General features: G+C 31.3%; 1 protein-coding gene across 7 annotated transcripts in view; it reads left to right on the top strand.

Moving 5' to 3' along the window:
* CSMD3 (CUB and Sushi multiple domains 3) overlaps positions 1 to 18093 on the top strand; it is a 1186048-nt gene that overhangs the window by 464594 nt on the left and 703361 nt on the right. For 3 of the 7 annotated variants that reach the window (XM_070221725.1, XM_001915960.5, XM_070221724.1), the window contains exon 7: positions 7056 to 7367. The exons of the other annotated variants lie outside the window; for them this stretch is intronic. In XM_070221725.1, the coding sequence (XP_070077826.1) occupies positions 7056 to 7367 (312 nt within the window). The remainder of the gene's footprint in view (positions 1 to 7055; positions 7368 to 18093) is intronic. 7 annotated transcript variants of the gene reach the window in all.

Here is an 18093-nt window from a genome sequence, read left to right as displayed (position 1 = left end):
AAAGAGTTCCCGTTATAACACTTTGGAATAAGAACTATTTGGTATTCCTTTTTCCTATTATCACCTTTTAATCTTCCCTGAGAACTGGCAGCTATTCCACAAGACTTCGTGTGGAAGGAAATTGAACAAGTGTGTGTTAAACCACATTTTATTTGTTTAGGGGAAACCCAGAATGACAAATGCTTCTACTTTAGCTAAACGGTAAGAGCTGCTGCAGGAAAGAAGTCTAAAAATGCAGAATTCTAGGAGATGGTTTTAGAAAGGTGTGGAGGGGCATTCTATTTCTTTTTCTTACTCTTATGAAATGTGACAAGGATGCTACGAATCTTATTTCAAAACCTGGGTCTTCAAGTTTTGTCAGTACTATGACTTTATGGAAGAACATTATGCTTAGTTACACAAGAAGGACTTCAGTTTGCATTTTGTGGATATTTATTCCTGTGAGTGGTGTGTGTGTTTGTGGTTGTGCACATTAAAATAAAAAATGACACCTAGGATCCACCACTACTCATAGTCTAGACTTCCAAAATGTATCAAAAAGAGTGATAAGATGCTGAAGCTTGATTCTGCAACTTCATTTTAATCAACTAGGTAAAGCAGGAAATGGTCCTTTAAGAGAGAATATCTTCAAAATTCTTACAACCTTCTACTTAAAGAAACTTTTCCCTAGCATGCAGTTACTCTATTTTTAGTGCTAAGAAAGGAGATGTCTATTCTCTCACATTTTTATGACAAAACTGATGATATTTAGTATAGCACATACATTTATAACATTATATAGCATATATACTATATAACACATATATTTACTATATACGTAATACATATGTAGTTTTGTTGTAGTTGACTAACACAGCACTCTCCATATGCTTTCTAAAGCTTTTGATATTTTTTATGTTTTATTTAGATAAAGATACTTATGCTCGTTTGGCATGTGGGCTTATCATAATTTTAGACAATTCAGAATATGAGGTTTTATCTTGCATGTAAACAACTTGAAAATACATATTTTGTTGAATATTCATTTTGTAATCGGTTATTTAATCATAGTAAGTGGACTTAGTAGATGTATCATTAGATCCTGCTATCATCACTTTCAGCTTAGATTGCAAATGTGTATTCTTTCACTGCATATTAAATCAGTAAGATTACTTATACTTGGTAATAACAAATTCACTTGCAAAACTTAATACTGGTTTCCCATTTAATGCTTAGAAATTTAAATTGAAATATGTAATGTAAATAGAAACATAAACAGATATCAATATGTCAGTCAATTCAGAAAGACAGGTTATATTTAAATTCTCAGTTCTATTTTTAAATTAGTACACACCTAATTAAATGAACTTACGATCATAAAAAACTTTGTTACTTAAATTACTGATTTTTTTTTTTGCTCTACTAAAACCAACTTCACATTTTAACACCTCAGACATCTGGATGCAGGTGACAGCATTTTTGCATTGTCATGTCACAGTTTAATTGGCAGAATGTTTTCTTTCTTGGAGATGCATCTTATAATCAAGAGTATCTTATATTCATTTAATTAATATTTTAAGATCATAATCTTGTGCGGTTTCAAGGTAAATGCAGGATTTTAATTTAAAATCAAAACTGTATAAGACCAGTATAGACCTACTCTTTAAAACTAAGTTACAAACTAATTTTTTCATTATTTGTTCACTTAAAATTCTAGTCAGAGAGACAAACTTTATATTAAGTAACAATTAATCAAAGATAGATCATTTATATTTATTCTCTACTTTAAGGGCTACTTTCTATTTCAGTTTACCCATCTGTTCACTACTTTGAATATTCATAGTACACATACATCCACCAATTTATACTGCTAAGTACTAAGTCCCTCAGATTTTAGGATACTTGAATTAGTAATATTTAAAATGCAAAATACTTAACTTATTTTTCCAACTGAAATATGTTTCCTGAAAATTGTAACATTAACATGCAACGAAGCAGTGGCTTTGTTTCGCCTTATCCATACTCATACTTCAATTAGTTTTCAAGAGTCCTCTCTTATTGACCTGTTCCTATAAGTTCCACCTAAGTCATATTGAATAAAAGAAGAAATACAACATACAAATTAAAGTATTAAATAGGCTAAAATTTATAGAATATCTAAATGATCGCTCAAATAGAATTGTTGCATTAGTTGTATTTAGATTTTATTTTGCTGTTATTTTGTATATTTTTTCTTTTGCATGTTTTTATGTTAAATATGTTCATTGCATTTTTCTTCATTATATATCATAATGCCACAGAATTTTTCACTTAGAATTATTGTGTTAATTAAACTTTGTTAATTAAACAAATGTCTCATTTGAAATACTAAAATTAATGGAACAGAATATATGTTTTTTAATATAAAATAATATGCCAAACGTAAATATCTAAAAATTACTTCTTTGAATATGCAATTATCTTTAACATGTACTTATATAATTGTATACATATTGGGCCATTTACTCATATCTCTAGCAATGTATTCTGTTCTTTACTTCTGTAATGAATTAGACAATAATTACAAAGCAACATAGCATACAATTTTTTCTAAAATCTCTGAGATAAAAAATCTAATTGAGGGGACATCCCCAAGGCATTGTGGTTAAGTTGACACTCTCCGCTTTAGCGGCCTGGAGTTCACTGGTTCAGATCCTGGGCCTTGACCTACACACCGCTTATCAAGCCATGCTGCGGCAGGTATCCCACATATAAAATAGAGGAAAATGGGCACGGATGTTAGCTCAGGACCAATCTTCCTCAGCAAAAAGAGGAGAATTGGTGGTGGATGTTAGCTCAGGGCTAATCTTCCTCAAAAAAAAAAAAAAAAAAAAATTTAATCCAAAAGAAATTCAAATTCAATCATGAGATGAGTTTTTATTTGGTACACTTTTTAAATGACTTCATGAATTATTCTTAGTTTCTTGCAGATATATTGTTGAAATTAAAAAGACTTCAGATACGTAATCTTTGTTATAATACATAATAAAATCCAAATTTAATATTCTGAGGATTACTATTAAATAAATTTGCCAATTTACACATGTAACTTTTGCCATTTTCCATTATCATAATTCCAAAGATGACATATAGTTATGATTTATAGAAGCATGCTTATATATGTGATCATTTCATTTTATTTTTGTTATGTTGGGAAATTTTTTGTTAAAGAATATAAATAAAATTATATTATAGACGTGTTTATATTGTAAACATCTAATTTTTAAATATATCTTAAACAATTTAATGACAGGATAATCTAAGTGTGATAAGCTACATCTTGTAAACATGATTTGATTTCAAACGAAGAATGAATTTTTCTGAATGTACATTTTATTCCTTAATTTGGGTTGTATGTATTGTAACATTTGCATTTAATACTGTGCTATTAAAGATAATGTTTACACATTTGTGTAGCATATTTAAATCTTTTAAGAGAAAGTAAAATATTATATTTTAATATTTGATTAGGTATATTATATATTTGATATTGGATTTTTGCTATACATAGTCCTAAGGCTTTTTCCAACACTTGCGATTACTTCATAAAACAGTAATGTATGCAAAAATGTTGAGTGTTTTTAAACTGTTAAATGGTACATTTTGACAATTTAAAAAATCTGTGTTTCACACACTGCCAATTTAAAGTGGTACCAAAATCAGTATTCTAAATTGGTCTACATTTTAAATAAAATGATTATACAATACATGATATAACTATATGTCATGAATGATTTTATTGCCTTCTAAGGGAAATCAGTGTTACTTCTTTATGGTTCTACTATATATATCAAGCATATCTAGGTAAATCCATTTCACACTAACACTGTAAATTTTCCTATTTTGGGAATGATGAGAAAAATCTTCAAGTAACTCTTTCTTATGCAAATAAATCTTCAAATTCCACACTTTCTCAAAGTAGTGTTTTTGAAAGTTAAAAACAAAAGTATCAATTTTTCCTTCCTTTGGAATTACTGCTTGAAGTACAACATTGCCATGATGAAAATTATAATCATATTTCTTTTGTAAAATCTGTCCTCTTTGTTATTGTTAATATTATTTTAGCATTATTATTAAATTGATTCATTCGTTTGTTCTTTCTTTTGAGGAATATTTCTTGAGCATCTACTATGTACCAGGCATTGTTCTAGATGTTCATAATTCAGCAGTGAATAGAAAATACAAGTCTCAGCCTTCATGGAGCTTGCGTTCTAGTATGAGGTGGAAAGAATATGAACATAAAATATAAGTAAAACGTAATAACTGGTTAGTAAAATATCTGGTAAAATAGACTGTGCTTATTAAAGAAATGGATTTTTCAATGCTTCATTCAAACATTTTCCCCTTTTCTGCATTTAAGAGAATAGTATTGAATCAACACCACCATTAGCCAGAAGTAGGCCTCTGTTACTGAAGATTTTAAGGTTGAGATTGCTAGCAAGTCCTGGGTCAAATGCTACCAAAGATCAATTCTAACTCTCAAATTTGTTCAGGAACTATATTTATCCCCTAGAGTCTTCAAGAAAATGGGTGTTTGGAATTGGTCTGTAGGTCTTGAAGATTAGTTACAGAAGCAACATAGACACATTCCCCAGAATTACCCCAGAATCATTGACCCAAATACAAAAAATCTTTTTTTTTTTTTTTTGAGGAAGATCATCCCTGAGCTAACTACTGCTAATCTTCCTCTTTTTGCTGAGGAAGACTGGCCCTAACCTAACATCCATGCCCATCTTCCTCCACTTGCCCATCTTCCTCTACTTTATACGTGGAATGCCTAAAACAGCATGGCTTTTGCCACATGGTGCCATGTCCACACCCTGGATCGGAACCGGCGAACCCTGGGCCGCCGAGAAGCAGAAGGTGGGAACTTAACTGCTGCGCCACTGGGCCAGCCCCCAAAAGATCTTTTGAGATTAATTGTAATGATCTCAGTGATGGAATATAACAAATAGCTACTCAGTTTACTCCATTGTTAAAAGTAGGAACACTTAGATTTGAGACAAGAGTCCAAATTCCATGTTTTTATGCTTTTCAATTATATCTAGCAACCTATGTTTATAGTTAAATGGTTTCCTTCTTTAAAGTAATCCTGAAAACCTGGAAATTAGGATAAAGTTATGAAAAATTTTAAAGTATTAGTTTTTCATCCTGATTTCATACTTCCTTTCAAAAATGGAAGGTGCAATTAAATTCCCCAGGAGAATAATATGGATCAGGTATTGTTTTTGTAGTAATGAGCACATGGACAGCCAAGATGTCTGATTTGCCGTAAGGTCAATTACTGAATGTTAGTAGTATAAACGTAGTTATTGCTTAACCACATGATTAAAGAAAACGCTTACCAAATATTGGCTTAGTATTACTGGCAAATTTTCACAAAATAACTTGGATAAATATTCAGTAGCAATTTTTTTTCTGATTGATGCTTCAAAATATATTAAAAGTCTTTAAAATAATCTGATAATGACACTTCATTTACCCCTGGCCCTCTCAAAATATAATCATCATTTAATTCTTTGGAATTTCTAAGTCAAATTAAAACAAAATATGACAACTCAGGCTGGAAGAATTAGTAGCAGACATGTGCTTCTTTGCTTGCTTATGAAGGAGGGGCTCCAGGTTTAACTTCTTTTTTGACTTTAAAGCAAAAGCCAGAATTACTAGTCCTAATAATCACCTGCCTACAGTACAGCAGGAAAAAAAAAATTAAAACAGAGCATGTCAAACCACGTTAAAGGATATAACTACTTTCCTCTTGCAGGATGGTTAAAAGATCCATATGTGTTTTTGTCTAAAATATCTGATTATACATTATGGACAGAAGTTTGAAATGCAGTTTATTGAGAAGGCAAGTATATGAAAATGTATACCACTCATTGGCTTTAAAAAATATTCGGAAGTTTTCTAAGTAGTACCTGACTATTATTCCTAATTAGTAGCTGTACTTCCAAAATTCAATAATTTTTTTCTTGTTAAGCATTTTAACTGTCAAAATTCTTTTAAATATATCTTCATTCAGTTTCATGTATCTGTTATAAGGTTACTTTTTTTTTTCATTATATGAGAATTATGTACAACCAAGGACAATCTTGTGAAAAATTTAAGTGAAAGTAAAAAGAAGACCCTAATTTAGCACCTTTAAAACATTTTTAAGTTATCGTGAAACTTTAACAATGTCAAGAATGTGGAGAGATATATACCATGAAATGCTTGTGAGATATTTGGAAATTTTCAACCATATTTTAAACCTAGTTTTGTATGAATAAAAGTTCCGTGCTAATAATTTTCAGTCATTTCTAAATAAAATGATTTGTTTAATTAGTTGAAAATTGGTTAATCTCAAATTTTACTCTAAAATAGTGAAAAATATTACCCAACTTCCAAGAACAACGCAGTAAATTCTAAAGTATATATAGTTTAGGACATTGAATATTTTGTCATGTTGGTTGCTTTCTGACAAATGAGGTTAAGATAGACATTTACATAGAGTAGTTATTTCAGAGTTTCATTTTTGTAAAATCATTTTGTTTTCATTTTGGCTTTGATTTTAAATTCTCCTTTCTTCACTTGCTTGTCTTGAAAATAGAAATTTTGATATTTTTCCCAGAAATTATGATGAGATATGGCACAGACTATTCAAAGCATACTTTTGAGAAAAGTGTGGTTACATAGTTACCCATTCTGTGAAAACTTTTCACTTGCCAGGCATTTGTTGCTAAAATTCATCTGTAGATAAATAACAAAGAAAATTGATTCAAGACCCCATAAGGGTTTACAATTTTACCTTTTGCCCACTAATGTGTTAGAGTTAAAATGTGGTGTATTTGTGTGTAATATCTATTATTGGTTGATTGATACAAACCAACCATCAGATCTGGTTACTTCACATTTCAGTGGTGTGTTTGTGTTTTGCCTCTTCATGTTGATTATCCTTAAGGTAATAGAAGGGAATATAATTTATTAAACTTATCAGAAAAAAAAAAAAACAAAATTTAAAAGAAAAAGTTAGCATCTAGTGCTACTGTGTCCCACAGGTTCTTCTACATTGACCCACACTACCTCCACTGGTGAGTTAGAGGAGCATAACAGGACTACCACTGGTGCTATTGCTGTTGCTAGCACATCTGCAGATGTTACTGTATCCAGTGTTACAGCTGTCACCATCCATAGACTTTCCGAGGAACAGCGAGTGCAAGTTACGAATCTCAGAAATTCAGGTCTGGACCCCAACACGTCCAAGGACGGGCTCTCTCCTCACGAAGCAGATACACAAAGTACAAGGAGAAGACCAAGAAATGCTGAACAGATAGAAAGAACTAAAGAGCTTGCAGTTGTTACTCATAGAGGTATTGGATGTTATTTTCTTGTGCTCATTTAGTTACAGCCAAAGCTATGTTTTGGTAATGATTCTAATTAGAGAATGAGCCAAAAGAGAGCCAAGATGTAGGAAGTGAAAGAAAGAGTTCAAAGCAATTGAAAAATAGAGATAGTAACAGCCAAAACGTGAATAATTTGAAAGCACAAAAATTAAAATAAAAACCAAGTCAAAGTGCAATGCAAATGTTGGAGGGAGGAGGGGGTAAAAATAGAAAGAGAAGAGTGCATAAAAGGGATAAAAAAACAAGTATTAAATATCTATTGTTTATTATATCCCAGTTACGATGTTGAGATAACATGAAAATAAAATAGCCAATTTCTATTAATAACTGCACATATTTACATATTGATTTTGTAGTAATTTCCAGTATTTGCATGAGATTTTTGTTACACAAGTGCTAACTAATGATTGAGAAAACAGATCATCTGATTGGGAAAAATAGAAACATTATGTCTGGTGATTGTTTTATATAGCTTACTCTTCTATTTCTAATTTACCTATGCCTGACCCATATGATTATATTGAGAACAAATTTCTGTTTTTGAAAAGGTAACATCTATTCATTGAGATTATGGCTCAAAATTAAATATTCCTTAACTTCCTAATTTAATTTTTAGAGAAAAAATAGCACAAAGACAAATCATAATGATAATTTTCCAGTCAATTAATATAAGCCTGCCTTTTATAAAATTAGGAAATATAGCAAGCATATTTTCCTTTTTCTTGGTAGCAGGGTTCATCGAACAGTTTAGGAAAAAATCAGTGTGGTGTCAAAGGGAATCATAAATATCAGTATATGCGTCAGTGAAAATATTCATTAATTGAACATATTTCAAGTACAAAATATCTACCCCCACTCTATTTCTAATTCATCATCATAAATTCTCTAGACTGGCTATACTTTATGTAGTGTAGTTAGGCATGATTTATGCAGAGCATGATATAAGTAATGGAAAACCATTCAATGCTTAGCTCACACTAAAGAAAAAATAAGTTGATTGAAAATCATACAGAAATATCTCAGAAGCTTACTTTCATTAGAATTCATGCTGAAAGTACTTACCTTAATTATCTTTAGTAGGAAGCATTCTAAAATGAATTTTTAACATTTAGCAGTGTCCTTTAAAGGATTAAGTCAAATCACCTTGCTTCTCTATTCTCTCTTCTACCATGAATATTTCTCCTCATAAGACTATTAAAGATCATAATAAAATTTGATTTGCTTAATCAAGTAGACTATTTTTTTTAGTAGCAGTAAATAAAAATGTGTAAATATTACTAAACTATTGATTAAGGAAAAAGCCACATCTCTTTAGTTTTTTTCACTCTCTTTAGAAAATTATGTGAGCTAACTAATAGTGAAAAACTCCCCTGTAATCATTTCATCACCCATTGAATAGTAGGTGGGTAATTTTCAGACATCTGTTTATTATAGAACTCAACAAATAATACAAATACCGCTTTAGCCAAAGTTTACTACCAATTGATTTGAGGAACTCTGGAACTACAAATTAATATTTTGTAGAACTAGGAAAAATAATTCAGTTTGAAAAGAGAAAATGTAGTTGTCAATTATTAATTAAATAAAACGATTTAAAAATTTCTCAATCTAAAATTTTGAAGGACATTCAAGTAAATTTCAATTAAGCATCAAGATTACTTCCTTGGTAAATTCCAAATCAGTGCTCAAATTTTCTCAGTTGTTGTCATAATCTCCCAATGCTATTTTAGAGCTAATACCCTAATACCTGTTTCATCTTTCCTCATATTCTTTCCATAATAGTGTTTATGAATATAATATTCATTTAATGATTCCATGTACTTCGGAAATAAATATTTATTTCCGAATATTGTTATTGATATTTAAATTATGTGTCTGGAAAACATTTTGAATGTTATATGCATCGTTTTTAGTGACTTACTCTTTTATCAAATCTCTATTTTAATTAAAATTGGACCTTCTGACTCTTCAATAACCTACTACTATTTTAGTCGATTTCAGCTGTCTAGTTTTCTATTGTATTTCAGACACAAACTACTAACATTTTTGGCAAAAACCCCTATCAATGCTAGAAGTAAAGGAAGCCTATTATCCTATGTCTATTAATGTTTTTAAAAACCCTGAGTATATAGCTGTATCTTCAGGCATAAAACAGTCTTTAAAGTCATAGCAGGACCAAATTTCTCAATTGGAATTGGCTGCCAGCAAAGCAATACTCTTTTTAAAAATAATTCCAGTTCAGCCAACATGCCTGAAATGCCTACTGAGTATCAGGCTCTTTTCTATCAGAAATAAAGATAAATCATTCATAACCCCTTTTTTCACGAGATTGAGATAGAGAGGAGGACATAGAGAAACCCATCCTCATGGTACAAGGAAGATTTTGTAAAGCTCATGACTGATCAGAGTGCTAAAGGAGTTCTAGAATATATGCAGACAGTAAGTCATTTAATTGACATTTTAAATGAGTCAATAGACATAATACAAAACTATTAATTCCTGTTCTTCTATTCCATTCTCCTCAATGTTTAAAATGAATCACCTTTTAAAAATGAAGATGTGATCACATAACTTCACTGCTTTAAAGCTTCCAGTGATTTCCCATCGACCTTAGGAATAAAACCAAGACTTGGTGATACCTATGGGCACCTCCATGGTCTGGCTTTTTCCCATATCTCCAAATTTCATCTCGTGAGACTCTCACAATCACTTTCTGTTTTTTTCGCCAAACATAATTTCTTTTAGTTTGTCAAACACACCATGTTCTTTCTACCTCAAGCTACTCTCATGAACTATTCCTTCTTCATTGTAACTTCCTGTCCAAGTTTTATCTTAAATTGTCACCTCCAGGTAGCTTAGGTTTTCTTGTCATAACTCACCATTGTCCCTTACACTTTTCCTGTGCTAGTGATTACTAGCCCTGTGATTGTCCATTAAATTTTCTGAGGGTAAGAAGTGGATGAATCTTTTTCAGGCTGCATTCCTGGTGCCTAGAATAGCTTCCGACCCATAGACATAGTTAGGTAATATTTGCCAAACTAGTGAATAAATATTTACAATTTCACTAGCTAGAAAATTCACCTAAATTATTTAAAGGCTTACAGTTATATTCTTCAACATAACCAAATATCTGTATATTTCAGTATTAAAGACGACTACTTCATTTTATCACAGTTATGAAAAGGCTGGTGTTTTTAATTTCTTTTAAAGCCAACAATATTCTCATGAACTCACAATAATATATTGCCTTTCTTATATGACCACTTCAAAATTCACAACCTAAAACTAGATATAAATGCCTTACTTATAGCTCTTATACATTTATGAAATCAAAGGAGATTTATAGTTAAACATAAGAAGACTATAAAGTCAATGATTTTCATATGAATAAATACTAATGTAATGCAATGGATATTATTTTGCTGAAATTAATTAACATCTAGGGGCTCGCCCGGTGGCACAGCAGTTAAGTGCACGTTCTGCTTCTCGGCGGCCTGGGGTTCGTTGGTTGGGATCCCGGGTGCAGACATGACACCGCTTGGCAAGCTATGCTGTGGTAGGCATCCCACATATAAAGCAGAGGAACGTGGGCATGGATGTTAGCTCAGGGCCAGTCTTCCTCAGCAAAAAGAGGAGGATTGGCAGCAGTTAGCTCAGGGCTAATCTTCCTCAAAAAAAAAAAGAAAAAGGCTTCAAAAAAAAACCTAAAGCAAAGCATGTATGTGATAGCATAAGTTCTTTTGATGCCTACAAGTCCATACTATTTTGCACTATGTGATAAATCAGTATTTTTAAACTTTTTTCTCTATTCACATTGCAATTGAACTCTCATTTTTTTAGATGTCTTCTGATCATTACTAATTCCTAATTTATCTATTCTCAATAACCTGTGGCAATTAAAGTACCTATAGTTTACATCAATATCACCATGAACACAAATAAAACATGGACCCTGAAATTGCACATAGTATTTGGTACTTGATGCTTGTGTGTGCATGGACTCAAAATCTATGTTAATTTGTGATAAATTAAATCTTAAATCAATATGACAGTTACTTTATTATAAATAACATCTGTGCAATTAATGAACATTCTGAAAAAAATTGGGTTATTTATCAAAGATATTTTTAATTCTCTATAGGATACTAATCCAATTAACTTTTCTATCGTACTATTGGTAAAATGTCAGTAATTTAATTTCAGATATCTTAAAATAATTTTTTCACTTTTTACCTGTTTTCAGTCCAAGAAAGTCATTTCCACTTTTTCCATTTAAAAGGAGTCTTTTGACATTGAAATTAAAAGAAGTAAAAGAGAAAGAAAAATACTACTAATGTTCATTTAGATCTTCTTTAAACTATGTATTAACACCACACCACAGTTTCCTATATTAGTGTCCAGTAGTCCTCAGAATGAAAATTCAGTTTTTATTGACTGGATTTTAGTCTGTGTGTGCCACTTTCTATGTGTGAGACCGTGTGCAGGTCACATGAATTATTAGAGCTCAATTTTCATATCCGTAAAATAGTGTCATAGTATTACATGAGAGTTATTGCAAGAGTTAAACATGGTATTGGGTGGAAGTGCCAAAAAATCTTAGGTATTTTCTCCCAATGGAAAGATAAAACCAAATTGCCCACGATTGCTGGTTAGTTTTGAGGTCAGGGAACTAGGCTGACTCTGCCCCTTGTTAGCTATGTGATCTTGAGCAGTAACTTCAACTCTCAAGCTGCAAGCTGCAACTTTTTAGTAACTGAGAATACCTGTCTCACAGGTAGTTGTGTGAAAAAATTTAGTACAGTTGCTGACTTGTATTCAACAAATACTAATTATTTTTATTATCAAATATGTTCTAACTCTTGCTATGTGCATGACATTGTACTGTATAGTAAGGGTATAAAAATGAACAATGCAGGCTATACCATCGAATAGTCTATGTAACTTTTTAAAAGAAGAGTAATTACAAATTTATTAAGAGAAAAACTGCCACAGCAGTGTTTTTGAAATGTTATTGAAGTAAAGTAGAGAAACTGACTACCGCTAAAATGTAAAAGTCAAGGAAGGCTGCACAGCGGGTATTTGGACTAATTCTTGAAAGATGAATAAAAGTTTCAATCTAGTAAAGTGTGTTTATATCACTAAGATACATGGAAGATGCTTTGAGTAGATACTTGTGCTGAATAGAAATATGTTGAGTAAATAAATAAAGTGTTCGACTATGCCTAAAGGAGGATTTACATTCATATAAATAAACCTAAAAGCAGTTGATGTTTTTAGTTTACAAAATATCCAGATGTTTAAAATTAGATAACGTATCTAGTGATATTTTAAATTTCACTTAACTTATTTGTTGCCTTAACTATAAGATCTCTTTTGAAATTATTTCTTAATATTTACTTAAAATACTTTTTTCGATAATCTCTAAACCCCATAGTTTGATATTATAGCCCTAAGAGATCTCAACTCAAAGTTCACTTAAAATGTCAGGACTTACATAACAATATGATTAAAAATTATCAGTAAAGTGTCGTGTATTTCTAGAATTATATATTTTAGAATTAGATGGAATCTTTCAGATCATCTAGCACAACACCATTAATAGAGGAAATTGTGGTCTGGCAGAGGCCATATGAAAACCCAGTCTTTATATTGCTAGACTAGTATTCATTCATTCTTTCATTTCTTTAAGATTCATCAGGGTCTAATGTATACAAAGTCTTCTATTAGGTGATATTAAAGTTAAAATAAAATAGATTATATGTACAATTCAGCTTTCTTCCTCAAGAAGTTTATAGTCATACCATTTAAAAAATAATCATTAAAATGTGCTTTACTCTATACAGTTTATTTTAATATTGTTTTTCTTGTATGTTGTAGTAGAATGACATTTCTTTCTCTCTCTCTCTCTTTTTCACTATGTAGACACGTTCTGTCAGCTGTTAATGAGCAGGATTGGTAGTGGCTGTTTTCAAGCACAAAATGTGAATATATTCTTCTGGAAAAGTTCCCATATATGTATATAATAATTATAAACTCTCTTTTATTGTTCTTCCTAGTGGAAATTTAACGTAGATGACTATAACATCTTGTGGAGTCAAATATATGTTACGAGCATTTACAGCTGTTGCTGCTGTTTGTTTTGACAAAGTGTAGTCAATTCTTTCATAGTATGTTTGATAGCTAATGATCCTATCAATAGGATCAAGTAGGGTTTTAGTTTAGTTTATAAAATGACATGGAATTATGTTTAACTGAAATTAAACATGATGTAGACTTCCCCCCCTCCAAACAGAAGCTTAAAAGAAAACCTATTTTAATCATCAATATTTAAATAGATCTTTTTATTGTTTTCAGCTTTAAGGTAAGAATGGTTAATTCAGCATAAAACTATTCATTTTCAGGTCAGCAATTTTAACCCAAACAAAAGCAGGAATTTTTTTCATGTTTAGCATAAGCAGTAGTTTTTTGAAGTAAGATTATCGGAACATTTACGTTGCTCAAGAAAAAAGGGAAAACAGCATACTGTCAGACACACATCTAAACTAAATTTCCAGTTTATTTCAGAAGTCAAATTCTATGATATGTAGTCACTTTATTCAAAAAACTGGACTGTAATATGACAAAAACTGTATTGTGTGGAAGTAACAGTTCTTGAGTGCCTACCAAATGCTTTTCGCTAATAGGCTATTTGGCCACATGTGAAATATATTTTAAATTTTTTTGACAGTTTGCAAGCAACTAGTACTGTTTTTAAAAATTCTATTAATGCTTTCCTAGAGTATAAATTTGCAAATCCAAAACGTGTTCTTTAGATTTTTTTTATCTTCATAAGCAATATCACAGTGAGGAAGTTCATTTATGGGTGGTTGCTTAGATCTTTATGGATACTGATATATGTCCATCAAGTATCAGTTTTTATTGAATATATTATCTCTGTGCTAAGCATGTAATGAATTCAAAAGAAGTATAAGATACAGTCTCTATTTTCAAGGAAAAGTTATAAAAATGAGACTACAGAGAAAAATTATTGGTCAATTCTAAGAGAATTACTCCAGAATGAGTATGATATATGAGTGGGGATGAATTATAGCTGTCCTCAAATGTGTGATATGTTGTTACATGTGAGAGAGATCAAACCTGTTCTGGCATAGGTTGTAGAACTTATTATATGGAACCTCAGGAAGATACAGAATAGTTTACTATAAAGAAACTGTTCTAACATTGAGTATTTTCAAATATAGATTGTATGCTTCAGGAAGCAGTAAATTCCTAAATCACTAATAAGATATTCAAGCATAGCTTGATAAACAAATTGGGTATTTAGAAAGCATGAAGCATCAAAGAGTGTCACAATAATATCATTGTTACTGTCCCTTCTAATCCTAAGTGTCTATGAATCTATCCAGAGATATTGTATATTAATTAATGTATTTATCATCATCTTCTGTTTTCTCTTGATGTTTGAGTTGACATGGACTTATCTTTATGGTTATCTAATTGTATAACCAATGATGAAGCACGGAAGTTTCCAAGGCTGCCATCAAGAAAGTTAGAGATTGGCACTCTCATGATGCTGGTAAATGGGAACTCAGCCACATGTACATTTTTCCCAGGGCCCAGTGCCTACAGACAGTCCTTAAATTTCAAAAACTCTCCATTTGAGGATCTAACTCTAGCTTGTCTTTCAGGTAGTGTCCAAGATGACGGACTTACTTTCTTCAAGACTCTCTTTCTTTCTTTTCTCTCTCTCTTTCTTTCTTTCCTTATTTTCTTTCTGAGTGTCTTTATTTTTCCTTTCTTTTTTTCCTTTCATCGTATTTCTTTTCTCCCTTCTTTTCTTTTTCCTTCCTGCTTTCCTTTCTTATTTGTTTCTTTCTTCGGCAGTTGTTCACTGAATATTTATACACCAAACTTTCTGCCAGTTCTTGAGTGTATAACACTGAACAAACTGAGTAGACCCTGTATCACTAAGTTTATATTCATGTGGGGAGAAAAGGACAACAAACAAATAACTAACTAAAGGTAGAAAGGGCTGTGCAGAAAATTAAAACAAGTATGTGATATATGGGTGACTACCTTAGTTTGGATGGTCAGGAAACGACTCTGTGAAGAGATGAAATTTAAACTGAGACCTAAATAACAAGAAGGAGACAGCCATGTTAATCAGAGGAGAAAGCATATTAGGCAGAGAAAACAACTGGCTAGAAGGAGCTTGAGTTTTGCTTGAGAAAAAGAAAGCCCAGTGTGCCTGCAGTTTAGTGGACAAGGAGGAGAGTGGTGGAGATAAGGTGGGAAACTGGCCAGGTAGGATCTGAGGCCCAGGTAAAGAGCTTTATTTTAATCTAAATGAGATAGGAAGCCATTAGTGGGCTTTAGCAGAGAAGTGATATTATCTAATGTAACTTTTTTAAAGAATTCATTTTAGCCAGAAATTAAAGAAGAAATTTTAAGTAAGTAGAAGCAGGAAGACAAATTCGTTAAGTATACAGAGGTGCAATTAACAGTTGATAGAGACTTGGAGTCTGAGTCTTAGACCATGCTACTCAAACTTCAGATCACCTGGCAGTCGTGTTCAAATGCAGATTGTGACTTGGGTTTGGGGTGGGATCTGAGATTCTGCATTTCTTACAACACTACAGGTTATGCTGATACACTGAAAAGCAAGAACTTAGGTAGGATAGTTATCATGGAGAGAGCAATATATATCATACAGTACCTGCTCTCTGTCCACTTTCTGTGAGATCTTGTTCTCCACCAGAATAATCACAATGCTGATAATCTACGTCAGATAATATAGTAAAAGCTAAACTTTAATTCTGTAAGAATGACTCTAATGGTGGGAATTCATGAGTGGAAGGGATATATTAGGGCAGATGGATTCTCTGGGTTAATCTTAATGACAATAATTAATTATGCCAACACGTAAGAATGACCCATTTGATTATATTAGTTATGATTTTACTGGAAAGATCAATGAATGAATAAATGATGAAAGCGTTCTCAATTCAAATTTTAACTCATTTATTATTTTCAACTTTTATCCTAAATTTTATACCTTGAAGTGATTTTACTTAATGTGTTATCAAATAGGAGAAAGAAAAAACGTAAGGTTTTAGTTTCCCTTTACTTACCCTGTTTCATATCTCTGAAAGGCCAACCAATAGACGGAAGCAAAACATAGTGGAAAGAAAGATACAAAAATGGATTTTTTCCAAAATCAATTCCAGATCAAAAATTTTCGTGATTAAATAATTAAACATTATCTTCTATTTTATATAAATGGTGAAATTGCATTTGCCTGCTTGAATTCTCAGGTCCTTCTTTATGAGACTAACTGATGTATTAATTTTCATGCTTGTTTAGCATGAATAATAAAAAAAAAACGGAGAATTTATAACTTTTAAAGAATTTTTTGTTACATATGATTCTTGTGAGATACTTTCATTTATTAAATTAATAATTTTTATGTAAAAACTTTGATATTGGGTTGAGTAAATACATATTTAACAGATAGGGATTATTAACATTTAGGTGAGTGAACTACATATAAATCTTGACTATTGCATGCTTTATCTTATCTTTTTTGTTGTTGTTTCATTGTTCTCTTGATTTTTCCCTAATTATATTATTTTGTGGAAAATTGTGTTCAATGTTGATATTTGTAGCAATTTAAAAATCCATGTCTAGAAATGTGCCAATTTATAATTTAAATGCGTAATTATTTATTTGACTATCATCCTTATTTTCTATTCCGTTACCACATTTCATCACATTTGTGAAATTGTCAAAACTATGTTATTCATAACTGTAAATATATTTTTATATTTCTACTTCTTTTACATTTTGTTGAAACTGCTAAAAGACAGAAAGAAGAGAAAAAATAAAATGTTAGAATTTACTTGGTAACAGGTTTATGCATTTTTAAAAGTTATTAGATAAAAATACTCTGAATCCCTGAGGACTTTTATGACAATATTAAGCAATGAAAATGTATTTTCTTCATAAATGACAAATCTGCAAGTAATCATTTTAACATTTTTATCCAATGCTACCCCCTCAAGCCATGCTTCTGACTTATTCTTATGAAGAAATTTTAAGAACTTCTAAGGACCTAATGTTTTTATTTTCCTTTGAGTAGATCTTAGGAAGCATGTATCTTTTCATATTAACTGGAACCATCATCTCATAACAATGCTCTTATTTCATAAATGCTATTTTTTCAGATTTTCAGTCTCATTGTTATACTCATCAGTAATTGTTAATCAGGCATGTTAGAAAGTTACTCTTTATAATAACATACTATTTCTCAATTTTTATGGAATGGGCAAACAAGGGAAGATGATAATACGTACTGCACTGATTGAAAAGGAAGGCTTAACTTTAAAGATCGGAGATGAAAATGGGTTTGTGTGTAACTGATTTCCCCAAATGGTTACCAGAGCTAATTATTTTACCTGTGAATGAGATGTTCACAGTGATTGTGATGTTTGTGACTTTTAAATCTTTTTCCTTGTTAAAATATTTTGAAGGGCTAGACTTTCCATTTGTGTTCAAAGCTGGTGCCAAAGTGGACTCCTCTGCCTTTGGAGTATGAAGTATGATCCTATGTTAGAGACATTTTTATCTTGTTCAGAATTATTTCAGGGCATTTTCACCCACTTTTGCAACAAGCTGCTTCCCTTGCATGTAGTTT

This window comes from Equus caballus, chromosome 9 (assembly GCF_041296265.1).
Source record: "Equus caballus isolate H_3958 breed thoroughbred chromosome 9, TB-T2T, whole genome shotgun sequence".
In the NCBI taxonomy this organism is placed as follows: Eukaryota; Metazoa; Chordata; class Mammalia; order Perissodactyla; family Equidae; genus Equus; species Equus caballus.
The sequence above is the reverse complement of the archived record's forward strand: the minus strand, read 5'-3'. Positions and strand labels throughout refer to the sequence as shown.